The sequence below is a fragment of the Condylostylus longicornis genome, unplaced genomic scaffold (assembly GCF_029603195.1).
Source record: "Condylostylus longicornis isolate FDR11 unplaced genomic scaffold, ASM2960319v2 ptg000022l, whole genome shotgun sequence".
NCBI classification, from domain to species: domain Eukaryota; kingdom Metazoa; phylum Arthropoda; class Insecta; order Diptera; family Dolichopodidae; genus Condylostylus; species Condylostylus longicornis.
Window position 1 is genome coordinate 5092588 of NW_026577991.1, and position 24432 is coordinate 5117019.

At 26.4% G+C, this 24432-nt stretch overlaps 7 protein-coding genes across 7 annotated transcripts; 3 read left to right on the forward strand and 4 right to left on the reverse strand.

Moving 5' to 3' along the window:
* Positions 1–317: 317 nt before the first annotated feature.
* LOC129606775 (WD repeat domain phosphoinositide-interacting protein 2) lies at positions 318–2300 on the forward strand. The gene is made up of 7 exons (XM_055517320.1): positions 318–586; positions 658–829; positions 909–1260; positions 1324–1552; positions 1613–1753; positions 1818–1945; positions 2027–2300. The coding sequence occupies exons 1-7, from the start codon at positions 528–530 to the stop codon at positions 2107–2109; spliced, it is 1164 nt and encodes a 387-aa protein (XP_055373295.1). The 5' UTR covers positions 318–527; the 3' UTR covers positions 2110–2300.
* A 327-nt stretch (positions 2301–2627) lies between these two features.
* Positions 2628–4032, reverse strand: LOC129606776 (probable deoxyhypusine synthase). The gene is made up of 3 exons (XM_055517321.1): positions 3757–4032; positions 3423–3660; positions 2628–3359 (listed from the first exon to the last, which is right to left on the reverse strand). The coding sequence occupies exons 1-3, from the start codon at positions 3943–3945 to the stop codon at positions 2716–2718; spliced, it is 1071 nt and encodes a 356-aa protein (XP_055373296.1). The 5' UTR covers positions 3946–4032; the 3' UTR covers positions 2628–2715.
* Positions 4033–4140: 108 nt separating this feature from the next.
* Positions 4141–5297, reverse strand: LOC129606914 (uncharacterized). Its single transcript, XM_055517545.1, has 4 exons — positions 5091–5297; positions 4895–5027; positions 4476–4811; positions 4141–4408 (listed from the first exon to the last, which is right to left on the reverse strand). Exons 1-4 carry the CDS (start codon positions 5295–5297, stop codon positions 4272–4274), a joined length of 813 nt encoding a protein of 270 aa, XP_055373520.1. The 3' UTR covers positions 4141–4271.
* Positions 5298–5605: 308 nt separating this feature from the next.
* LOC129606905 (uncharacterized) lies at positions 5606–6911 on the reverse strand. Its single transcript, XM_055517534.1, has 4 exons — positions 6630–6911; positions 6438–6570; positions 5955–6374; positions 5606–5892 (listed from the first exon to the last, which is right to left on the reverse strand). The coding sequence occupies exons 1-4, from the start codon at positions 6840–6842 to the stop codon at positions 5753–5755; spliced, it is 906 nt and encodes a 301-aa protein (XP_055373509.1). The 5' UTR covers positions 6843–6911; the 3' UTR covers positions 5606–5752.
* Positions 6912–7640: 729 nt separating this feature from the next.
* On the forward strand, positions 7641–13051 carry LOC129606765 (ATP-dependent DNA helicase Q4). Its single transcript, XM_055517292.1, has 9 exons — positions 7641–7823; positions 7929–9213; positions 9312–11067; positions 11121–11208; positions 11265–11680; positions 11744–12052; positions 12111–12286; positions 12348–12664; positions 12727–13051. Exons 1-9 carry the CDS (start codon positions 7722–7724, stop codon positions 12958–12960), a joined length of 4683 nt encoding a protein of 1560 aa, XP_055373267.1. The 5' UTR covers positions 7641–7721; the 3' UTR covers positions 12961–13051.
* A 579-nt stretch (positions 13052–13630) lies between these two features.
* LOC129606803 (mediator of RNA polymerase II transcription subunit 24) lies at positions 13631–19616 on the forward strand. The gene is made up of 12 exons (XM_055517367.1): positions 13631–13782; positions 13863–13949; positions 14005–14162; positions 14213–14328; positions 14393–14917; positions 14977–15166; positions 15220–15386; positions 17558–17754; positions 17820–18614; positions 18675–18787; positions 18857–19348; positions 19425–19616. Exons 1-12 carry the CDS (start codon positions 13675–13677, stop codon positions 19522–19524), a joined length of 3048 nt encoding a protein of 1015 aa, XP_055373342.1. The 5' UTR covers positions 13631–13674; the 3' UTR covers positions 19525–19616.
* A 3350-nt stretch (positions 19617–22966) lies between these two features.
* Positions 22967–24377, reverse strand: LOC129606861 (NEDD8-conjugating enzyme Ubc12). Its single transcript, XM_055517467.1, has 3 exons — positions 24119–24377; positions 23539–23840; positions 22967–23458 (listed from the first exon to the last, which is right to left on the reverse strand). The coding sequence occupies exons 1-3, from the start codon at positions 24219–24221 to the stop codon at positions 23318–23320; spliced, it is 546 nt and encodes a 181-aa protein (XP_055373442.1). The 5' UTR covers positions 24222–24377; the 3' UTR covers positions 22967–23317.
* Positions 24378–24432: the final 55 nt, after the last annotated feature.

The following is a 24432-nucleotide window of genomic DNA, read 5'->3' on the forward strand; positions in this document are numbered from 1 at the left end:
TTTACCACCTCGTGATACTAAATATAACAGGTGAGGTAAGAGAGACTCGACTGTTGTATAAAAAATTTTGACGTTTAACAATCGATACATCAACTGATTGAACATCTTTTGTTTTGCAAAATTTCATACAAAAGAATTACAAAATATATTTTAAAATTTTTGTATTTAAATAATTTTTATAGTATTTAGTATATTTTAAATTAAAATCAGCTTTTATTAGTCATCTAAATAAACATATAAGCAATTTTAGTTAAGTAAAAAGATTTGAATACGTAGATTCAAGACAAGTTGGTAATTGTTTAGTTAATGTAGTTATTATACGCAGAAACATTTTTATTTTAATTCTAATATCAAAACTAAGCGTTAAATTAGAAGTTGAAGATTCTAAATACTTAAGATTTATTCTTTATATTGCAATTTAAAATAAGATTAGAATTATTGTAATATATTAATTATAATATATTAAAAATTTAGAATTGAACTTTGTTTAAATATCAAGAATCATTAATTACTTTTGGAATCGCATAATGGCCCGAAATGATACAGATTCGGGAGGTCTTTTTGTAAATTTTAATCAGAATATAACGTAAGTAAAAGAAAAGTTTTGATTAATTAATCTTTTAAATATGAGAAAATAATTTTTTTTTTATATTTTAGGTCTTTAGCGGTCGCATCTAAGTCTGGATATAGTCTCGTTAGTTTGGCTAGTGTTGATTCTGTTTTAGAAAAAATTTATAGCTGCAAAATAGATGAAATATTTTTAATAGAAAGACTATTTGAAAGTTCATTAGTCGCTGTGGTATCATTAAAAGCACCTAGAAAATTAAAGGTAACTTATATTGGCATCGTGCAGCTAAATTAAAAAAAAATGTTAATTAAAATTTGTATGTTTTCATCTTGCAAATTAGGTGTGTCATTTCAAAAAGAAAAGTGAAATATGTAATTATTCTTATTCTAATACGATATTGGCGGTTAAATTAAATCGTGAACGTTTAGTGGTCTGCTTAGAAGAAAGCTTATACATACACAATATACAAGATATGAAAGTAGTACACACTATTCGTGACACCCCAAGTAATCCAACGGGCTTATGTGCATTATCTTCGTCTTCTGAGCATTGCTATTTAGCTTATCCAGGAAGTGTTACATCTGGTGAAGTTCAAATTTTTGATGCAATTAATTTACACGCAAAAACTATGATTCCAGCTCACGATTCGCCATTAGCTGCTATTGCTTTCAGTCCGTCAGGAACGGAAATTGGTAATTTTGTTTAACTGTATTAGATTTTAAAAACTGTATTTGATAATTTTATATAATTTTTAGCTACTGCTAGTGAACGAGGTACAGTAATTCGAGTATTTTCTTTAGATGGCACAAGATTATTTGAATTTAGACGCGGCGTAAAACGTTGTGTTTCAATTGGATCTCTGTCATTTAGTACTTGTTCTGAATATTTAGTATGCAGCTCGAATACAGAAACAGTTCATATATTTAAATTAGACCGAACATATGCAGAACCCGAAAGTAAACAAAGTTCTGACGACTGGATGGGGTAATTTTAATATTTGAAAATTTTTCATAAATTTGAATTAAATTATGTATTGTTTTGAAGCTATTTAAGCAAGACTGTTTCGAGCTATTTACCCACACAAGTTGCTAATGTTTTCACTGGGAGAGCTTTTGCTTCTGTTGTATTGCCAGAAGCTGGTATAAAACGTTTATGTGCAATAGCTACTATTCAAAAGACTCTAAGGTATTTTTATTATACTGTTTTTTTTTTTAAATGGTAAACATTTTATTGTTAAATTTTATTATAGACTTTTAGTGGCTTCTCAAGATGGATACTTTTACGTTTATTCTATACCACAAATTGAAGGTGGTGAGTGCCAATTAATAAAAAAACACGATTTAAAAAGTGTTGAAAACATAACGATTGAGTTAAAAGGTGAACAAAAATAAACACTATTTTTAAAATATAATTTATTATTAAATATGTTTATATAATTTAATATGATTTCTTTATTAGAATCTGCCCCTGCAAATATAGAAGAAAATAAAACTTCTGGTCCAAGCTATGCATCAGCCGTTAAAGGTAGTGAAACTCAATAAATGATTAAAAACTTGAAAAGAAATTTATTTAAGAAGATTTGAAATTAAAAATATTAATTTTTAAAATATGTAATCTATATTTAAACAAATATGGTGAATTAAAATTCTCAATTTGTTTTTTTTTTCAAGTACATAATAAGTTCCACCTCAGAATAAAACTTTATATTAGGGTTTCTTTAATTATTAGTCTTTTGTTGCTGTGTAATCAAAAATGCTATTTTATTGCTATTTAAAATGATTATAAAATAATAATGTGAGTATCATTGTGAAACAAACAGCACAGGCTTAAGATTATATTTTTTTTTTGTTTTTTTTTTTTTCGAATAAGAATGGATTTTAAGACAAGTTTTTAACCTATTTAAAACAAGTGATAAATTTATTTCATAAAAATATATTATATTTAATATAGATCTTGAATAATGTCTTGATTCAAACATACAAAAATATGTTAAATAAAAATAAAAATTTTGTATAAACTTAAATAAATATTTTAAATGTTTAAAAAAAGACTATGTTTTAATAGATCCTCTTTTCAGGTTTATGTCTTTTGGAATATGAAAAAAGCACACATTATTTGATTAAATTCTCAAAACTTTCTGTATTTTATTATGATGAGAAAACACGTTTAGCAAAAGTTTCAGCTACAATTAAAGGAAAAACTAAATTTGCTTCAGCATAAATTTTAACAGGATTTGAATCTTTTCTGATTTTCCCCCATGAAATAGCTTCATCTGGTCTAGCACCACTGTCACTACCATCAAATTCAGATGATGTATTAATGTAAACTGAAAAATCTGCTCCATTCCGCATTAAATTTGCATTGCAAACATGATGTTTTATTAAGCCTCCACCTAATATTATCATACCAGAATTAATAGCTTTTACAGCTATTGAATTTAAACGCTTTAAATCAGATAAAATATCGATAACTAAACCAGGATTTCTATGTGAATGAAAATACATCATGTCACCTAAACTACCATCAGTTAATGCCGGACTAAATACAGGTATTTTATTTTTTGCTGCCCAGTAATATATAGATGATGTATCATTGATACGTTCACCCAGATGTTGAATAATTTTCGATGGAGTCCATAAAATCTGTTTTTCTTTTTGATCATGAAGCATTTCATTTAGAATTGGCATAATCCAATTCTCAAACTTACAATAATTATCATTTGGTACAAGTAAATTTCCAATTCTATTTATACCTTTTTCCCTTAACTCTTTTCCTTTAAGTTCAAATGATCCTTAAAATAAATCAAAAAATGTTAATTTTCTACCTAAATAGGTTTAAAAATTAAATCTTCTACCTAAATAAGTGGGTGCTAGACACTTAATTAAATCCTCTTCAATTCCACCGGCTGTCGATACAATACAATCTACCATATTTTTTTCTACTAAAAATCTAATTGTTTCTCGCATTCCGGAAGATGCCATATTCGATGTGTATCCAAGAAATATCGTGCAATTTGATTTCCTCTTGATAAATTCATCCTCTTCATAAACATCAATATCTTTTTCATCAAGTGGTTTTTCCCTACAATCAAGCTTTTTTTTTATATATCATATTAATATTTGAATACATAATTATTTACACGTTAAAAGGGAATTAAATTACATACTTATGTATCTGTATATATTTACCATTTTATTTATTTCATTCACAGCTAAACCGAAGTTGGTAGCTTGAAATCCAGTATTAAGAAAAGACTCTAATAATGCGGAATAATTTATACCATTATTCCATTCGTAGCCTTTAATTACAGGTGTACCTTCTGGAATGGGTTCGGAAGTCACGAGAACAGCATCTTTAGCAATGCTTGGTTCAGTCATATTCAATATTTTTGCATAAAAATTTTGAGTTATTTAATTTCCTAGTTTCTTTTCTATGTAACCCTAAAATAATTTGTTTAATGTTTGTTGTAAATTTTGATTAGCCTTAGTTTTGACATTTCCTCTTGTCACGTTTCTTTTATTTATAAAATTCAAATTTTCAAGGTCGTGGGAATTGGAATAAAAACAAAAATATAGTAATGAGTCCTTTTTATTATACCTAAGCATTTTTTTTAAAAAGATGATATTTTTCTTTATGAGGAATTACAATACAAATTTATATATAGGAATTAAAAATTTCAGATTATGATTTTAGATTTTCCACCTTAGTTTTTAGATTTTTTAAGTTGCAAGAGTTGTTCTTTAATTTCAAGTTTCTTTTTCATAATTTTTTCCATTTCTCTGTTATGACGCTGCATTTCACGAAAGGTTCCCTTTTGCACCAGATAAGTGCGGTAAACTCCTACGGGTAAATATACATTTTTAAAATGATTCAACAACTAAGGGTAAATTAATAGGTAAAATCTTACCTCTATAAACCTTTTTTAAATCGTTTGTGATTTTCTTTTGATTTTGTCCAGATTGTTTAGACCAATTCGCTAAACTCTCATAAACATTTTTTTGTAGTGAAATCTGAGATTTTAGCAAAGAAACAGATTCTTCAATTTTGGAATCGTATTGAGATATTCTATCTTCAGAATCTGCACGAATTGATCGTTCAATTGATCCATCTCTATTCAATAAATCGTCTAAATCATCATTAGGTGAAGGTGGATCTACGTTCATATAATCATCGTTGACATTTTTATTTTCGTCAAATGATATCGAAACTTTACCATCAACATTTTTAATGTATTTTTCAAGACCTACAAAATAAAATTAACAAAATATACATTTAACTATGCTCTTTCAAACATGTAGATAGCTCTTTCTAAGATGAAGAACGGACCTGAAATATTCACCACTTTTTGCTCTAATTCACTTAAAAAACTTAATTTGCCCAATCTTCCATCTGTAATTTCGATATTTCTCTTATTACGAATTAATTTCTTCTTGACGGAACTCTTGTAATCTGACCATACCTTTGTCGAACAATAAATAATAATTATGTGCGGAATTTATAATAAAAATTTTAATATGTATACTTTTCTCCATGATGTTGTATCTTTTGTGGGTGGACCTAATTTGTTGAGCTCAGATGAAACATATTCCCAAAAGGCATTTACTTCCTCTTTACTTCTTCTAGTAAATCCATGAGCAATATCTTGACGATCTGTTAAAAGATTTATAAGCTCAGCATATTGTGCTGTTGTAGTTTTTGCGGAACCAAAACCTACCGGTGACGCTGCCATTGCTGTTTATAATAAATTTTGTTTTTCAAAATGTTTGCTCTCAATGAACATATTTGGTTTATTGGGATTTGTTTGACATTTCAATTTTAGTGTTGCCGTTATGAAAAAAAAAAAATTTTTTTTTAGAGAAAAACAATGAAATTCCTCCAAAAATTTTGACAAAATTTTTTATAAAATTTTTAATTGACTCTCATTACAATCTTAAAACATTAATATTGTTCCCAAATGGTGAAAATAACATACAATTCGATTTTAAAAATTCGACATATTTCTATATTTTTTGTTATTCGTCTTAAATGTAACCGCTATCAAATTTAACGTCATACAATTTTTGCAGTAGTTAAGAGAAAATTTTAAAAATACAAAGCAGTATTCTAATTTGAGAATACTGCTTATCTATTCTTTGAAAAAATTAAAATGTTATGAATAAATTTTTCTTGTAATTTATTGAAATGTTAATGCTTCCGTGATTTTTTTATTTCTAAAATTTGTTCGTTAATTCTCAATTTCCTTTTCATAATTCTTTCGACTTCTCTGTTGTGACGAATCCTTTCACGTAAAATACATTTTTCAGCAATATAAACATGAAATAGACCTTAAAAGAAACAAATAGTTTAACGAATGTCCACAGCCTAGTCAAGCAAATTTTTCACTTACCTTTGTATAGCTTTCTTAAAGCGATATGAAATCTTTTCATTTTATAAGTGTACTTCTTCATGTTTGTTATTATTTCCTCAAGATTCTCGTTCTGGCGCAAAATATCGGATTTTATAATTATTAAAGAAGTCACCGGGTCCTTGTCTTTATAATCTTCTTCGTCTTCTTCTTCAGAACTCGTTTGAGATACTTCTTTTAGATATCGTTCAATTGAATCTTCTTTATCAAATTCGATAGTTTCTTCCTTAGTTTTTTGTTTACCATTTTTACATCCATGTTTATATTTTATTGGCGCAGGCGATGGAATGTCTAAACTTATATCTGGCGGTGGTTCAAGAGTAGTAGTAGCAGGACCTAATCTTCCTTCTTCAAATGATATAAGAACATTCCCGTCAACAAGTTTTATATACTTTTCCAAACCTACAATTTTAAAAATGTTAAGGAAAATATGTAACGTGTTATAAAAAGATGTATATAACATACCTGAAATCTTTACTACTTTTTGTTCCATACTATTAAGAAAATGAAGTTTTCGTGGTTTACCATCCGTAACTTCAATTTCTTTTTTATTTTGTACAAGTTTTTTTTTTACATAACTTTTGTAATCAGACCATACCTAGAATAAAAGAATTCTTTATTTGCAAAAATATATGGATTTAAAAGAATATGACGCACTTTTCTCCAAGCTATAGGATCCTTTGTTGGTGGTCCAAGCTGATTCAATTCTGTGGCAACGTATACCCAAAATGTCCCTAATTCATCTTTATTTCTTCGTGTAATTCCATGAGCTATGTCTTGACGATCACTAAGTATATTAATTAAATTTTGATATTGACTATTTGTTGTTTTAATGCCAATATTTGCTGCTGCATCATACGGATCTACCATTGTTGATATTTTATTTAACCTTTCTTTTTTGGCTTTGGAAATTTAAAAACTATATGCGGCAGAAATATTGTATTAATAAAGTGACATTTATAGCCAAAACTAATAAAAATAGACATTTGATATCCTACAAATGACGTTGACATTACATGTGTTCAATGACTAAATATTTTAAGCCAATTCAATCACTCTAAAAAAGCTGTCAATCTGTAATATAATAGAAATTCAATAAGCAACAAGAAATAAAAAAAGTAGAGAAATAACACAATTGTTTTTGGACTCTAATTTTCCATTAAATTCGTGGACATACTTTTCAAACTTTTTTGTTATATTTAAATTTTTCGGTAAAATCCACGTTTATGATTCATTACTGTCAACACATTCCTCTGATCGATCATATAAGCTTGCCTGAATAAATTAACATAACTATAGTATTTTTGTGTATATAAATATTTGACACATTTTTGTTAACAGGTTTTGTTGAAAAAATTGTACACATCAGATACATGAAATTTAAATTCTTTATTTCTTTTTAAACCTTTCTATTTTGAATCCTCTCTGTGTTGAAGAAGTTATTTGTTACCTTGGCTATTCTAGATAAAGAAGTTTGACAACAATTTGTAGTTTATACAAAATCTAAACCTAAATTTAACTCTTTGACAGTTCTTTTACACTACTCCGATTTTTTTATAAAGAAGTAAATTCTCCTTTGGCCAATGTTTTGTTTCATTTCCATTTGAATTTTGAAGTTTCGTTATTCAATATCTTTCATTCAGAAATCAGAACAGTATTGGCGCAAAATTTATTTTAAAAAAAGTTGCATTGTTGTACGAATTGAAGGAATAAAAAAAAATATAGGCACAAAATTTGACGTCAAAATAAATGGATGATCCAGTTTTTAAACCTAACTATGAAAAATATAAAATTCGTGTTAAAAGATGGGAAAAAAGCTTTATTAAGAAGTATAAAAGGATTCCTTCGAAGGTAGGTACATTTACGTACATAATATATATAGAGCAAATTTTTGTAACAATGAATAATTTAATATTGAAAATTTGTATGTATTAATTATTCTTTTAAAACTTGAAGTATGACATTAAAGATGCCCCAAATGAAATTCGATATTCGTATAAAATGTATTATAAATTGAAAACCACATTTTTGGAGAACACATTGGGTGATATCTTATCAGATGATGGTTTTGATGTGTTTGAAACTGAAAATTCTCAACCAGATATTGCAGAAACTTCGGGATATGATTTTTCAAAAATTTTTCTTCCCTCAGGTCAAAGTTTTTTAGAAAGCAATGAAAATATATCTTTGAATTCGAACAATTCTGAGAACAAAGAAATAAATAACACAAATTTGATTAATGAAGAACAGAGTTTTGTAGCAGCAGGTGAATCCGAATTAAACAAAAAAGCATGGGTTGGTGTATCAAAAAGTAAAAGCTTAAATGAAGTTAAAAAATCTCCAACTAAAGAAGTTGCTATATCTCGAGTAAAATCAAGTTTAAATACTAAACTATTTGAATCATCTAAATCATTTTCAAAAAGAAATCCAAGAAAATCGCTTTCAAGGTTGAGTAATACTAACTTATCTAGTTCACTAAGCTCGATTAATGACCAGCTTAATCGCAACAAGTGTGAAGAAACACTTCCAGACTTAGAAACAATTTTAACGCAAAAAGCGAAAGAACAAAAGTCTCCATTACAAAATGCAGCAGTAGGATTTTTATCAGCGAAACCTAAAGAAGTGTCTATTAATGTTGACAAAAATTGGTTAGAGCGTTGTTCGAAAGAATCTTTAAGCATTGAAAACACAAATCCAGCAAATACAACTTCCGCAACATCAACAAATGAAAATAAAACTTTTGGAATTTCGAATTTAAATTTAATGCGCACGAAAAACTATGCAAGTGATATCCCTATCATAAGAGAAAATTCGGCAATTAACGAAGAATGTAAAAATTCGAATAATATTTATGAATTGGGCAACGATTCAGATGAAGTTATATCTAATAGCGAGGAAGAAATTGATAAAGTAGACACTTATAGACACATTGCAAAAAGACGTCGAATATTAAGGGATATTGATAAAAATAAATTAAGTGAAAATGAAAATGTAAAAAGTATGGACAAACCTTGCCTTGAAAAAAAACTTTTGGAAGCGACAATTACGATGAGTAAGGAAAAATACGAAGTGGCGCAAGAAACGTTAAAGTCTAAAAATGATGAATCAGGGAAATCGCACATTTCGGAGGAAGAACCAAAACCAAAAAAGAAACATGTGAAAAAAACCAAAAAGAGAAATTTAAAAGCTTCCAAAAAGTATTCTGATGAGAGTAGTGAAAACGAAAGTTCTGGTAATTCTGGTAAAAATTCTTTTAATTACTATAGTGCAATATGAGTTATATATTATAATAACCTATTCTTTTTATATTAAATCTTATAATTACCGTAACAATTTTAGCAATGAAACCAAAAAGAAGATATAAAAGAAATGCGAAGAAGGAAACTACTAAAAGAGTAATAAACTCTAGAGTAACAAGATTTTCAAAATCTAACTTAGATAACCCGGTTGATGAAAAAGAATCAAACGAAGATGAAACTTTTCAAGCCAAAAATTTAGTACTAGAAATTGATCAAATTAAATCTCTACCAAGCGCTAGTTTTGAAGAATTGAAGAACGTTGAAGCTGTTTTGGAATCCTATGTAAGCAATGTTGGTGGTACAACAAAAGACAAAGCTGAAACAAAATCAGTAAAATTAAAATCTGAAGCACAAATCAAATTAGAACAGAAAATAAAGGCTGGAAAACTAAATGAAAATTTTGTAAAAATTGATATTAGCAAAAAAGTTTTCGTACGAGGAAAAAAATCAATTAATTATAGTCGCTATAAAAAAAAGCTCTGGAAAAACAAGAAAGAAAATAATGCTCTATGCGGGCCGAATATGGATATGCGTGGTTGCGACGGCGGAATTTTGACGTGCTTCAAATGTGGACAACCTGGCCATTTTGCAAGAAAATGTAAACAAAAAGGTGATAACCTAATGCCTTTAAATGAGGATGAACTAGAAGAATCGCCATTCTTGTCCTTGGAAGAAGCTGCAAAAATTGCTAATGATAAAGCATTATCAGCCCATAGCCGAAATATAAGTAAATTACCGCAGGCTGCTAATTATCAGATAAATAGCGATGAGAAACCGAAATCAGATGTGGAAAATGGCTCAGAGGATAATATTGTACAAATGCAAAATGGTAGTGAAATAGAAGATGAAGGCGGAATAAAAGAAAATTTGAGCGAACCACTCATAGAAAATCAAAATTTGAGCGAACCACTTATAGAAAATCAAAATTTACATGAGGGCAGTGACTCCAATAATTCAAAACCAATTTACATAGGACATAAGATTCCAGAAGATTTTTTGGAAAAGTGTGGGCTTTTAAATGAAAATCAAAGAGACAAAGAAGTTACACCAGTATATGATCTAAATCCAGATGGCAAAATAAAAGATATAACACCTGAAGTCTTGGAAACTTTAAAAATGTTTGGCCATGAAAGTTTTCGAAAAGGACAAGATAAGGCTATTATGAGAATTCTTTCGGGTCTTTCAACTCTAGTAACATTAAGTACCGGTAGTGGAAAATCTTTATGCTATCAACTACCAGCTTATCTCTACAGTCGGCTGAAAGGCTGTATTACATTGGTAATATCCCCATTGGTTTCATTAATGGAAGATCAAGTGCATGATATTCCACCATTTTTAAGAGCATATTGTTTGCATACTAATCAAACTGCCCAGCAACGACTTAAAATTATGGAATTGGTGAATAAGGGAGATATTGATATCTTGTTAGTTTCACCAGAGGCTGTTGTTGCTGGAGAACGATCTACTGGTTTTGGTGCATTATTAAGAAATTTACCACCAATTGCTTTTGTTTGTATTGATGAAGCTCATTGCGTTTCTCAATGGAGCCATAATTTTCGTCCTAGCTATTTAATGATATGTAAGGTTTTGAAAAAAAGACTTGGTGTTAAAACTATTTTGGGTTTAACAGCAACCGCAACACTTCAAACAAAACAAAGTATAATTCGTCACTTAGAAATAAAAGACGAAAAGAGTGGTATAATAAGTGATATACCTTTGCCTGACAATTTGATTCTTTCCATATCCGTGGAATCAAATCGTGAATCTGCTTTAATGCAAATTTTGAGAAGTGAAAGGTAATTTTTGAATTAAAAAATGATTAGTCATAATTTAATTATTTATGCCAAAGGTTTGAACCTTGTCAGTCGATTATAATTTATTGTACAAGACGAGATGAGTGCGAAAGGATAGCTGGTTTCATAAGGACTTGTATGCAAGTAGGTTTTGAGTATTGATAAATAAATCTATACTTACTTATTTTTTATACTTATAGGATAAGCCTTCGAAGGAAAGTTCTGGAAAGCGCAAAAGAGTTAATTGGCACGCAGAATCATATCACGCTGGTTTAAGTGCATCAAGGCGAAGAGTGATACAAAATGCTTTTATGAAAAATGAACTTCGCATTGTCGTCGCAACAATTGCTTTTGGTATGGGTATTAATAAACCTGATATTAGAGCAGTTATACATTATAACATGCCAAAAAGCTATGAAAGTTATGTTCAAGAAATTGGAAGGGCTGGCCGTGATGGGAGGCCAGCTCATTGTCATTTGTTTTTAGACTCAAAAAGGCAAGATGAAAGTGAATTGAAAAAACATATATACGGAAACTCTATAGATCGTCACGTTATTAGAAAATTATTACAAAAAATTTTTATACCATGCTCATGCAATAGAAATTTGAAAAGCAAGTAGGAACATAGAATTTAGAATCTGAATATATATATATATATATTAATTGCAATACTTTTTAGAGATTTTCTAGAAACTCACTTGGAAGAAATTAAAGCTATTCAAAAAATTGATTGGGATGATGATTTTGATTTAACAGAGAACTCTGTTATGTCACAAATGAGTGATGTTAAACCTAAAAATAGATTGTGTCCAGGACATGAAATAGGGTTTTCTATAGAAGAAATTGTTCAGAGTTTAGATATTCCAGAGGAGAATATTTCAACTCTGCTGTGTTATTTAGAATTAGATGGACGTTACAATTTGAATATTTTAAGTAATGCATACACAAAATGTAAAGTTCTGTCATATGGTGGGCCAAAATATTTGAGGTAATTCAATAATGGGTGTTCAATATAAATTGCTTAAACTTTACAACTGATGTTGCAGGAATGCGGCAAAAGATTGCCCACCTTTAGCTATGGCAATCGCTTTACAAATAAAGAGCGGAACGTTTAATGAAGAGAATAATATTGTAGAATTTTCTGTAATAGAAATCGCCTCAATAATCGGATGGAATAGTGGCGTTGTAAAACAACAATTAAAAGGATTGGAATGGACTTCAGGTATTATTTAAAGAAACATTTTATTATTTTAAATAATTTTTCGTTAAACGTAAAATTTTAGTGAATGGTCTCCCAAAACGCTCGTCTATATCTGTTTCATTTTATGATTTGGGATTTCGTGTCAAAGCTCCTGGCGATTTTACTAGCGAAGAAATAGATGAAGGCTTAGATTCGTTATATCAACGCTCATTGCTACAAGAACGTACACAATTAATACAGTTGCAATGCATATCGGAAGGATTGCACTCGGTGTCGTTTAAATCATGTTTGCCCTGTTGTGATAAAAATTTTGATATCGAAATGTCAAATAAGTTAAAATCAATAATTAGAAATTATTTTCAAACAAACTGCTCAAATGAAGTGAAATTAAAAGAGGATGTAATGAATATGAAATTATTTTTATGTTAGTTTTTTTGATTCTTAAATTTCATTATTTTTAGGTGCATGATACACCTGATAGTGTTATAATTAACGATATACAATCAATGATTCATATGTATCCAGATAACAATTTCACTGGTAGAAGTATAGCTCGCATATTCTATGGCATCGCAAGTCCAAATTATCCTGCGGTTATTTGGGGCAGGTGTAAATATTGGCGAGTTTACATGAAAGTAAATTTTAATAGATTAGTTAAATTAGCTAACGATGTGATTGTAAGACTTCGAATGTGAGGTATTAAGTTTATATTATATATTGTTTTAATTTATTTATTATAATATTGAATGGAGTTGAAAAATATTAAGCAAAGATTTTGCAGTCACTATGCACATGTTAAACTTTGGTTTTATTAAATAAAAATTGAATTAGGATAAATACAATAATTAATTATATATACCTTATAGTTCGTAGGTTCAATTAAATAAAAACTAAATATTATTTTGAGAATTCTCAAATGAATGAAGAAAGTTCAAATAAAAAAATATAGCTTCAGTTACAGTACAATTGTTGTTTTCGAAATCTGTTCATGACATTTAATATTCTGGCTATGTAGTGCGGAATGTTGTTTTCGAAATCTGTTCATGACGTTTAATATTCTGGCTATGTGCGGAATATAATAAATATTTCTCTAAAATTTGCATGCTAATTCAATTGTTTTAGCTTTCATTTGATATTCTTACATTTCTGTTATATTATGATGATTAAAAATGATTATAATAAATGTATTATAATAAACTTAAATTGATTAATTTTATTTTTTATTTGGCAAATTAACTATGTTTTGTAGCAGATGGCAACACTTTTAGCATTCTGAAATTGGCTTTGACAGCAAATCGAAAGTGACGTATTCTAAATGTCATCAAGCTTGTATCAACAATTATTATTAAAATTTGGTGTACGATCTCTAAAATATTGAATTTTTTTTGAATTTGAAACTATTAAAAAAGATGAAGGATACAAAAACAACAAGCCGAGCCGGTCTATTGAATCTAATGCTCTTAAAAGCTTGGAGAGAAAGGTGGAGTGATGCGAAGTGGGGAATTAATATCAAAACAGTAAGCATTTTTGATTTTCCATTCAGTAATGTGCTTGTATACATAGTATTATATGAATATTTAATATAATTGTTTTAAAGGTATTACCTAGAGGAGTAAGTGGAGATGTATACAATTTAGCTGACTGTATACTTCAGCAGGCTGTAATAGGATCCAATGCGAATTTGGTAAATTTTTAAACATAATTTAAAATGAATTCAATGACATGAAACATTTTTTTAGCTCGCGATTTCGTATTTGAAACATTCACTTTGCGCACATTTGATTTCTCATGCTGCTGTCTTGAAACGAATATCGAAGTTTGAAGATTTCGATAAAGTATATTGTTTAACAGCTTTATTGGATTTACTAAACTCTATAATGGATGGAGTAACATGCAGGTAATTTATTATTTATTTGACATAAACAAATTTCGAATTTTTTTTTAAAGAGGAAAGCCTGAAGAAAATGTATTACCGGCTGCTGTAGTTTCTCTTGTGCTTTGGTTAATCAAAATTTTAGCAGCAGTGTTGAAAGTAAATGATTCGAATAAAGAACTACAAGCAGGTACCTATTTTAACCATTATTCTTTACTTTCAATAACTATATTCTCTAACATTTGTATTTGTAGAAGAACAAAACGTGTTTAATAAAACAATTGAAGTCATTGATAAAATAATAAAAAATGATTTTCTTATTGGTATTTTGTATATTGGAAAACAAGAAGAATTAGATTTGTATCAGGAAATTATGAACAAGAGCCTAGAAATAAATATGCTACTGAAAAATTCCAAATTTACGCAATCTAACAAACAAATAGAAATTTATATTAATCAATTGGCAAATCTTGATGTTGAACAGCTTGATATGAAAAAACTAAATTCAAAAACCACTGAAACAATAACATTTTGCGTTCAACCAATGTTTGCTGTCGCTTTAATTGTTAATCCTACGAGCGATACTAATTTGTATGTGTCTCAAATGCTTATGGTACAACGTTTAAAAGGGTTTACATGTTCAAGATTGTTTTATGAAATAATGAGATCTGGCTTCATTTCTTTAAATACACCGGATGTAACGCATGATGTTATGTGGAGTGCAATTACATTTATGAAAATGCCTCATATAATAAAACAGATTTACGCAAAAAAAGAAAGTAAGTTAAATAAAAATTTTAGAAAAAGAGTGTACTTTTATAATGATGTTTATTTCAAGTGAATTATACTTCAAATTATGATCATATTCCCGATGTTATTGAAGCGTTAGATATGATACTTGACGATTCATTCATGTTTGATTATATCGATGCAAAATGTGAAAAAAATTTTGTTGAATTTTTATTAAAAGAATGGGTTAAGCAACGGATTGTGAATGAAGAGCATGTTAAGATATTTGCAGGCAAAAGGTAACTAAAAATATGACTTTTTGATTTTAAAATAATCTTTATTTTATTTGAAGGGAACCAATATCTCCTTTGTCGATAAATGTGCAGGTTCAGTCTGTAATAAAATTTATCACGTGTGCTGAAGTTCCACTCTCTGGTATACTTAAAACATTAAAAATTGATTATAACAAAGCACAAATACAAGAATCGTTGCAACAGGTTTTGTGTCAAATATTAATTGGTAAGTTAAAATCCTTTTTTCTTTTAATTAGGAAGATATTTATTTTAATTTTGCAAGAAGACAATATAAGGTATGTACGTGAAATGGAATAAGATTTCATATTTCATTGCAATAGGTAATTTTTGCAACTTTGTTTTTACTTCTTTTTTATTCTTTGTTATTCTTTGACAGCCTTAAAATTATTAATTTTGCTCACCGGTCTTTAAGCCCGTAGTTGAAGTTTTCCTTTGTAAGGTGTACTAATTATATGTTAAAAAAAAGAGCAATTTAAAGAAAATGTAGTAAAAAAAATTTAAATTTTTTACATAAGAACTTCCTAAAGTTCTTAAGAGATTTTGTGTTCCAGAATCGTTGTGATTTTCAAATGGAATACGTAGAAAAAATATAATTGTTCCACCTATGAATTCTATAGCACCAAATGTTATCATACAATATTTTAAATCTGATTTTAGTATATAAAAAATAAATGGACATGAACAAGCAACTAATCTTGAGAAAATTATACAAGAAAAAACGAAGTGTCGATTTTGATTTGATTTTGCAAAATCAGTTAAACTTGCTATCATTAGACATTGACCAAAACTTACACATAACTTCGGTATCCCAATTACCAGAATCCAAGCAAAGTAATGCTTAAATTCGTCTACTGTAATTAAAAATAAAATTTTTTTTAATATATTTTTTGTCATATTTTTACTTACATTGCATTGGTATTAAAAGAGGAAAAGCGCATATAAATCCACCGCAAATATTTGCTATCGCTAAAATAGCCCATTTTTCCTCTCGATCATATTTTTTTGATACGTACAGAGCTATTACACAACCGATTAGTTCTGTTACAGCTAAAAAATAGATTATGTTTAGATAAAGGAAACTTTTTAATAAATTATTACATACATATATATATTACTGATAAATTGAATTTAGGTGACCCTACAGATCGAATACTAAGAGTAAATCCAATATAGCAAAGTAAAAAACATGAACATGTTATATGTGCCAAAATTATATTCAGATATTGATTTTTATATTTCCATAAATCTTTATATGAAACTGTAAGGAGTTGAATTTGTTGCGTAGAAAGTTCTTCCAGTTTTTTATTTAAATTTATTGGTATAAAATTATTACGTTCGTTCAAATTTGCAGCATTAATTATAAAATTATGAACGTCATTTATTCTACCTTTTTTTAAAAGCCATCCCGGTGCTTCAGGTATAAAAGATTTTAAAAGAAAAATAATAATTACAGACAATCCAATGAAATTATAAAGTTCATTCCACGTATCAAAATAAACAGAAAAATTAGCTAATATTATATCGCCAATTGGTCGTAATCCTTCAAGTACTACTAAAGTAGCAAGTCGTTGTTTTTTATTGATTATTTCTGCACCTATAAATATGATAATAATTATGTATTTCATTCATTAATTATATATATATAAATAATAATTACAAATTATGTGGCTGGACGCAGATATGAGAGCGCTAGTAAAACCTAATAAACCTCTGAAAATTAGATGTTGAGTTAAATTGAATACATTGCCCGTTAATAAGGCACTTATGACAAACAACCAAGTTCCATCAATTATAAGTGTTCTCGGACTAACCCTATTTATATTGTATACAATTATTAATTAATTAAATAGAAAACAAATTATTTGAAAAAATTCTTTACAAATGCCAAACATTTGATCCAATGAAAAAACCAAAAAGGACCCCAATTAAATGTGTAAGTTGAGATATTGCAATGAAAATTTCTTTAGAGCACACTAATTGAAATTCTTCAGTCATAGTTGAAAATTTTTTAGTTCTGTTAAAAGAGAATTCTTCGCATGCTTCTCCAGTTTCTAAGAAGCATTTAGTTGTTTTACTGAAATTTTTTGTTTCTGAACAGCTATACTCAGATTCTTCAAGCTTCGGGGTAACAAAAATAATCATTATCATTGCCCAATTTTGTGGTATTTTAGCCAAACATAAAATGAATAATGATTGCAAGTGAAATATTCCAAAATTTCCTATTATTTCTGTTATAAATTCATTCGTCATTTTTTTTTAATAAAATTTTGAATTGACAAGTTAAAAATTCTATAAAAATTTTGTAATTGACAAGTTTTTGACAAAAGATATAGAAAAAGTATAAAAATTTATTTATACCCACATATTTAATTTCAGGCAATACTTTTGATTTAATTCTGCAAGTTGCAACTGTTGAAGGACTTCTGAAAACATTCATATCACGTTTAATAAAATGCAACGAACATTGTAAATATATACCGAATGAAACCGATAAATCGGCATTAACCCATTCTATTCTATTTGATGTATCATTTCTAATGCTGACATATATTGTCCAAAATTATGGTTCTGATGTAATAATTCGAGATTTTTATATTATTAAAATGTAATTTTTTTTTAATTTTTATTTATATTTTAGATTGTTTTATCGGATAATGCCGACTCATTTTTTGCTAGATGGGTTAAAGAGTGTATGGTGGAACATAATCGAATGAAATATCCTAAAAATATGGTAGCACTTTGTGATGAAACCATTGTGGATGAATTATTATTAACACTAAAAAAACCAGATGGACAGCTTAAAAATTGGTTTGTAAATAATTTTTTTTTACATTGTATTCTTATTAAATTTTTTTATTTTACTCTTACGAAATATAGTAATGCATCTTGGCATGAAATTTGTATGAATATTCCTGGTGTTTTATATCAAGTATTAGTTGCATGGGAAAATGAAACATTATCGACAACAGATGTTAAAAGAATTTTAGAATATATTAAAATAAGACCATTTTCATATTCAGTTTGTGCTGCATCATATCTATGTGCTTATATGCAAACCGTTAAAGAAGATGAATTTTTAAAACCGCACAATATGATTCATTTATTGATATCAACACCTAGTGCGGAAGATATGCCTACACCGCATCAAGAACACATTAAAGAACGTTTTAGTTTAACAAATAATATTATTCGTAAAATGTTAAATGATGTTCAACCTACCACAAATTCCAAAATACGTAATTCAATGTCACAGCAAATTGTTTCGCATCCACCATTAGAAGAACAATTTCGAGAGGTGTGGAAAGGTTTTATGGAAGCTGGTTGGTTACCAATAAAATTGGGACAAATTTTAGAAAGTTTATTAAATACTTGTGGTCCAACTTGGTTAGTTAATCGTTTAGTTGAAGAAATTTTAAAATGCAAATATACTAGGGTATACTCAAGTTTTATTGTTTTATCAAAATTTTATAATGAAAGTTATATATTTTTCTAGGAAATGTATAAGACAATGGATATGGTATTTGCAATTATGCATTTAGATATTGAAGGAACAACTACCGCTTTATTACAATCGGTTGTGCCAACATTTCTAGTGGATAAACAAGTGTAAATGTTAAAAAAATTTAATTTTAGCAAATGGAATTTTATGTTCTTTTTTTCCAATTATATTTTCAGTGAACCACAATCATCTGTATTAGCTCGATTATGTGTATATTGTATAATATCATGTTTGGAAACACCTATTTTATCAACAACTAAAAAACGTCAACGTAATGATGAAATGGATATTGATAATGAAAATTTTGGTTCAGTGAAATCACGTAAATTAAATGCTGATGATTCATGCTCCAATGATTTTATAGCTGAACATTTTAGTAATAGTAATAGTAGTAACATAAGTAATATGACTAATAGAGATAATCAAAATGTTATATTAAAAGAATCATTACAAATTAGTTTACAAGCATTATTTAAAATGTTTGCTAATTTTGTAACAAGTAATGAACTATCACCAAGAATATATTTTGTTTTTCAATTTATAACATTATTAGTTGAATGTGGTAAAGATAGGGTAAAACCAATTTTAAAATTATTGCCAAATAATTTAATACAGAATTTATTAAAAGTAATGGCAACAGATGAAATTAGAGTTGGATTAATTTGTAGGTAATATTTATAATACAAAATTTTCATACATATACATGAAATTTTAATTAAACTATGTTTTTTGTTTTATTTTTAGATTATATGATTTACGTGCAACACCCGGTAGAGTTTCAGCAGTTTCTGATCTTTGTTTATTGAGAAATATAAGAATGAGAAAACAAAGTATTAATCTTTAAATTAAAAAGCAGTATATTAAGTATGTAATAAAAGAAATATTTGAATAAAGTGTTGTAGTAAGAATTATTTTTCTAATTTAAATAAAATATCAATTAAATCATATATGAAACATCTTTTTAAAATATATTTTATCTTTCCTTTATATTGAGAAAAGTCTGGGCAATGTTAGTAAATATAAAATAGTAGTGAAATTATTTAAAAAAACATGATTACTATTTTATATGCTAACGCAGAAGAAAATTTAAAAAAGAAATATTCAAAATATTTGGATGTAGGGGTTGGATGCACCCAAAATTTTTCTATATTTTATTAACCGTAATTCTTAATATATGCATATATGTATATAACGAACTTTTAAATTATTAATGAGAAGCGTATTGCTTTAACTACGTTTATTCAAAAGAAAATGACAACCACAAATATGGGGATTTTCGATAATTCAGTTTTAGCTTAGGTCTTAGTATAAATCACGTATGATAGATTCAATACATGCCTAAATTATCGAAAATCGTCTCTAGATAGAAGCTCAAATTAAATAAAAATTTTTTGAGAAACTAAAATTTACTTTTGTTTACATCAAAATTTTCGTTATTTTTATTTCTTATGATTATATATATAATTATAAATATATTTATATTTATAATTACTAAATATATAATATTTTATAGTTTGTAAGTAATGGTATCTTTCATCATTTTTTCACTTTATTTTTTTTTTTTAAGACAAAATTGTTTTTAAAAGCTTTGATTAAGATTTTTTCATATATATATATTTCCTATATATAAAGTTAAATTTTTCTTCAAACTTTGTTTTTAAAATTTAAAAGTTAACTTAAACGTTTTTTTATAATAATAATAAAATATATTAACCGAAATTTATACAAAATATATTTAAAAAAGAAATTATTAAATATAAAATACATATTTATACATATATATGTATGTATTATACTATGGTTAGAATATAATATAAATTGAGATCTGTATAAATTTCGCATATTAAATAAAGTTCTATTTAATAAACAAAAAAAAAAAAAAATATAATTATACAAAAATTATAAAAAATTTGAATCCTTTGAAGTACGTGTAGCAGTAGATTAAATGGGGGTTATTTTTTTTTTTAGTTTTTAAAACTCAAATTTTTACATATATATTCCATATTTTCAAATAAATACACTAAATTTATTTAAATTTCAATTTCCGACTTTATTATGGCTGTGGCAACACTAAAGAGTAGCAAAATTTAAAATTTTGTACCTATAATATTGGTACCTGTAGTGAAAACGTTTTGATTAAAAAACAATTTTAATCTTTTAAATATTGTTATCTTGAAAATTTTGGTTACCTTTCTTTTCTTTTTTGTTATCAGTACACCAATTAAAGTGAAGGAAGATCAATTTTGTCTTATGCCTTACTTAAGCTACTGTTTATTGTGCCCACAAATTAAAATTTTGGAAAGCGACTGATTCAGACTGTAATTATTTTTTAATATATATTGTATAAAGTTTTTTCCCTTTACTTTGAAAAAGGGTTAATAAAATATAAGTTCTTTTAATAATTTATTTAAAATGTAGATGCTAAAATAAAATGTCTTCTTATAAAACTTAATGAAATAAAAATATAATATTAAAATATTCACCCATATTCTCTTGTACGCATCACTTAACGAGATTACTCGAAAAAATTTGCCATTTTCAATTTCAGAATAAAAAATCAATTTTCAAATGTAATATTTTATTCCGAAAATTTCAATATTTTGAATAATATTCCATCCTTTCAAATGATAAACCTATCAAACAAAATAGGGGTGAATTACAAAGAATAAAAATAAACCAAATAATAATTATCAAAAATCCGTTTTTTCTTAAACTTTTTGGAGCTGGTTTTAGGCAAAAAAGAAAAATTGTTTTTGCACTTGTCAACACTTTTTTTTTCTTATCTTGAAATCATGTAAAAAATTTTTAATTCAAATTTCAATTTCAAAGTCAATTTTAGGAAAAATTATACTTTATAAAATTAATTTGCAAGATTTTGTGCAACTATTTTTGCTAACCAAAAGCGCAAAGAACGCAAAAATAACCTAAGTTTTTGTTTTTTTTTCTTTAGAATTAATAAATAAATTCGTATATATGTACACATTATATATATATATGTATATATATTAGTCATGTATTAACTATATTATTAAAAGTAATCAATAAAAAAAAATTAACCAAAAATATTTTTAATTATTTTATTTTACAATTTTTTTTTTTCAATATTACTTTTACTTTACATAAGAGTAAAATTGTTGTTAAAGAAAAAAAAACTTATAATTTTAATTATTATTTTATTTAACCTAATTAATTCTAGGTATTTTTCCTTTTTTTCTTTAATTTAATTTTAATTTCATTTCTTCTGCATTCATTTTATTTTCCTTTCGACTTTTCTATTTTCTATTTAATTCCTTTTCTTTGACAATATTATTTATTAATAAATTTTTTTGTTTTAACTATTAATATTATTTAAATACGTAATTAATAAATCAGAAATACACAAATATTTATAATACTAGATTTAAATTAATTTAATTATTATGATTTTTTCATGTAATTTTACTTTTAAATCTAGAATCTTAGTACGAATTTATTAACGAAAAAAAAAAAGAAAAAATTAAAATTAGAAAAATTAAGGAAATAAAATATATATTTTCGTACATATATATTTAAATATAAAATGAAAATAAAATTAAATTCGCTGCACATTTGGACAAATTTTTTATAGAATTTAATTTGAAAATTGGGATTAAATTATTATTTTTTACGATTTGTAGCTATATAATCAATTAAAAACAGAAGGGAACTATTTTAATCTTTAATATTTATAATTAAAAAACTGAACTGATAAAAAAAAAACTGATATTCTATTATTTTGAAAAACAAATTACGCCTAATCAAGAGTTTTACGTTTAATATTCTAAGATCTAATTATTATAACGTATGCTAAATCTTATGAAAAAATGTAATAAGTTTTTATTTTTTCTATTTAATTTATTTAAATTAAATTAATTAGGATATTTTTTTTTCAACAGATATAATTAATTAAATCTTAATTTTTTTTAAAGAAAGTTTATATATTATTATAAGTAAAGAAATATCTAATTCAAAAATCGCTATTTAACAGCTTAATAAATAATAAAAAGTGCAATATACGAATTTGTTTTAAAGTATGCAGCGGGTATATATATATATAAATTTTCTACTAGGGATTATTTTAAATATTATATATATATATATATGTATTTATTTATATATATATATACACACACATATATATATATATATATATATATATATATATATATATATATGTATATTTTTTTAATTATTTTATGTAAAATTCAAAATGGGTCCTTATCACAAAATAATTTGTTTTTATGAAAGAATGGTATTTTTTTTTAATATTTTGTTTTTTTTTATTAATAAGAAAGTTATTTTTATTAAATATATATAATTTTTTTTGTAATTTTAATGTACTTTAACTGTTTTTTTTTCTCTATAATTTTAAATTCTTTTCTTGTATTTAAAATTTAAATTATTTTTAGTTAAAATTTTTGTTTTAACTTGCCTTCTTTCTTGGTTTTGGATGTTACACTTTCAAAATTGTTTTTACTTCGTTCTTAAATAGGTAAATTCTTTTTTCTTTTAATTTTTCATCTTTAGTTGTAAATTAAATTTATGTAAATTCGTCCACCCAATGTTGTTAATATAATTAAGTAGACACAGTACCTAAGAGTAAATTTAGATTTTATATATCACTTAAGACAATATTCAAAATATGTTTCGCCGATATAATTTCCTCTCATCGCTTTAGCAACATTATGCTCAAATAATCTTCGATTTGTCTGCAAAACATCAGCTGCTTCTTTATTCAATGGATCTTCTGGATTTGGTTCCTAAAAAATTTATATTAATAGAAAATTAAAGAAATAAATATAGGTATACATATGAAATATTTGAATATTATTATTTTTACCAAGAATAAATACTGTAATCCATATACAATAGAATTTATTGTTAATACAGGTTTCCAATCTTCACGTAAAATATTTAAACAAACATTTCCTTCCAAATCAATATTTGGATGATAAACTTGAGTTTCACATTTTACTTTAGGTGGTTCATGCGGATAATTTGGCCCAACACGAAAATTAAATACAAATTTTCCGCCTTTATAAAATCCTTCATCAGGACAAATAACTAATTTGAAATTTAGAAGATCATCTGGATCTGGAAAATCTGTTGTGCACGTTTTAGGTAAATTTAATTCATTAATATCTGAAAAAAAACATGTCAAAAATTATTGCGTCCTTCAAATTATTCATACTTCTTATTACACTATAGTAAACTATAATAACTTAATGGGTTACAAAATTTTTTTTTCCTTACTCATCCCACTCTAATATTGGAAAGAAAAAATCTTTCATACTAATAAGTTTTTTTTTCATACAAAAATATAAAAATAATATATAATACACTAAAAACAGTTCCTTAAAACTGAAAATTGCAGAAATTTGTAAAGTTAGAAATATTTTAAAAATTATGCTTTAACCAACCTTTTTGTATTCTTAATTGAGCAGCTGAGGCCTTTTTTTGTGGACCAGTTTTAGGATTTTGATCATCCTTTTTTTGTTGTTTTAATGAGAATAATTTAATCATTATAAATTTATTTAATTTTATACTAAATTATTATCCGAATTAAAATTAATGGGAATAAAGAGAAAAGCAATTTAGGCGACAAGTTTACTAAAATTTTTGTAGAGCCTATTTATGAAAAGTAGACTGAACAAAAAAAAAAATTTACAACGTCAAAATTAACGCGAAATTTTTTTGACGTACTACTTCATACAACTGACTTTCCCATTGACAT

What these genes read in the sequence shown, in the direction of transcription:
- LOC129606775 (XM_055517320.1), top strand. Translation starts at nt 528, where the DNA reads ATGGCCCGAAATGATACAGATTCGGGAGGTCTTTTTGTAAATTTTAAT. An exon ending in AATTTTAATCAGAATATAAC is followed by an intron (nt 587 to 657) that starts GTAAGTAAAAGA and finishes TTTATATTTTAG; the next exon opens with GTCTTTAGCGGTCGCATCTA. An exon ending in CATAACGATTGAGTTAAAAG is followed by an intron (nt 1,946 to 2,026) that starts GTGAACAAAAAT and finishes TTTCTTTATTAG; the next exon opens with AATCTGCCCCTGCAAATATA.
- LOC129606776 (XM_055517321.1), bottom strand. Translation starts at nt 3,945, where the DNA reads ATGACTGAACCAAGCATTGCTAAAGATGCTGTTCTCGTGACTTCCGAA. An exon ending in TGAATGAAATAAATAAAATG is followed by an intron (nt 3,661 to 3,756) that starts GTAAATATATAC and finishes ATAAAAAAAAAG; the next exon opens with CTTGATTGTAGGGAAAAACC. An exon ending in TCTAGCACCCACTTATTTAG is followed by an intron (nt 3,360 to 3,422) that starts GTAGAAGATTTA and finishes ATTTATTTTAAG; the next exon opens with GATCATTTGAACTTAAAGGA.
- LOC129606914 (XM_055517545.1), bottom strand. Translation starts at nt 5,297, where the DNA reads ATGGCAGCGTCACCGGTAGGTTTTGGTTCCGCAAAAACTACAACAGCA. An exon ending in ATACAACATCATGGAGAAAA is followed by an intron (nt 5,028 to 5,090) that starts GTATACATATTA and finishes TGTTCGACAAAG; the next exon opens with GTATGGTCAGATTACAAGAG. An exon ending in TTTAAAAAAGGTTTATAGAG is followed by an intron (nt 4,409 to 4,475) that starts GTAAGATTTTAC and finishes ATTTACCCGTAG; the next exon opens with GAGTTTACCGCACTTATCTG.
- LOC129606905 (XM_055517534.1), bottom strand. Translation starts at nt 6,842, where the DNA reads ATGGTAGATCCGTATGATGCAGCAGCAAATATTGGCATTAAAACAACA. An exon ending in ATCCTATAGCTTGGAGAAAA is followed by an intron (nt 6,571 to 6,629) that starts GTGCGTCATATT and finishes CTTTTATTCTAG; the next exon opens with GTATGGTCTGATTACAAAAG. An exon ending in AAAAGTAGTAAAGATTTCAG is followed by an intron (nt 6,375 to 6,437) that starts GTATGTTATATA and finishes TTAAAATTGTAG; the next exon opens with GTTTGGAAAAGTATATAAAA.
- LOC129606765 (XM_055517292.1), top strand. Translation starts at nt 7,722, where the DNA reads ATGGATGATCCAGTTTTTAAACCTAACTATGAAAAATATAAAATTCGT. An exon ending in CAAATTTTGAGAAGTGAAAG is followed by an intron (nt 11,068 to 11,120) that starts GTAATTTTTGAA and finishes TTTATGCCAAAG; the next exon opens with GTTTGAACCTTGTCAGTCGA. An exon ending in AATAGAAATTTGAAAAGCAA is followed by an intron (nt 11,681 to 11,743) that starts GTAGGAACATAG and finishes AATACTTTTTAG; the next exon opens with AGATTTTCTAGAAACTCACT.
- LOC129606803 (XM_055517367.1), top strand. Translation starts at nt 13,675, where the DNA reads ATGAAGGATACAAAAACAACAAGCCGAGCCGGTCTATTGAATCTAATG. An exon ending in GAATAAAGAACTACAAGCAG is followed by an intron (nt 14,329 to 14,392) that starts GTACCTATTTTA and finishes TTGTATTTGTAG; the next exon opens with AAGAACAAAACGTGTTTAAT. An exon ending in TTTCTAGTGGATAAACAAGT is followed by an intron (nt 18,788 to 18,856) that starts GTAAATGTTAAA and finishes TTATATTTTCAG; the next exon opens with TGAACCACAATCATCTGTAT.
- LOC129606861 (XM_055517467.1), bottom strand. Translation starts at nt 24,221, where the DNA reads ATGATTAAATTATTCTCATTAAAACAACAAAAAAAGGATGATCAAAAT. An exon ending in TCAATTAAGAATACAAAAAG is followed by an intron (nt 23,841 to 24,118) that starts GTTGGTTAAAGC and finishes GTTTTTTTTCAG; the next exon opens with ATATTAATGAATTAAATTTA. An exon ending in GATTACAGTATTTATTCTTG is followed by an intron (nt 23,459 to 23,538) that starts GTAAAAATAATA and finishes TAAATTTTTTAG; the next exon opens with GAACCAAATCCAGAAGATCC.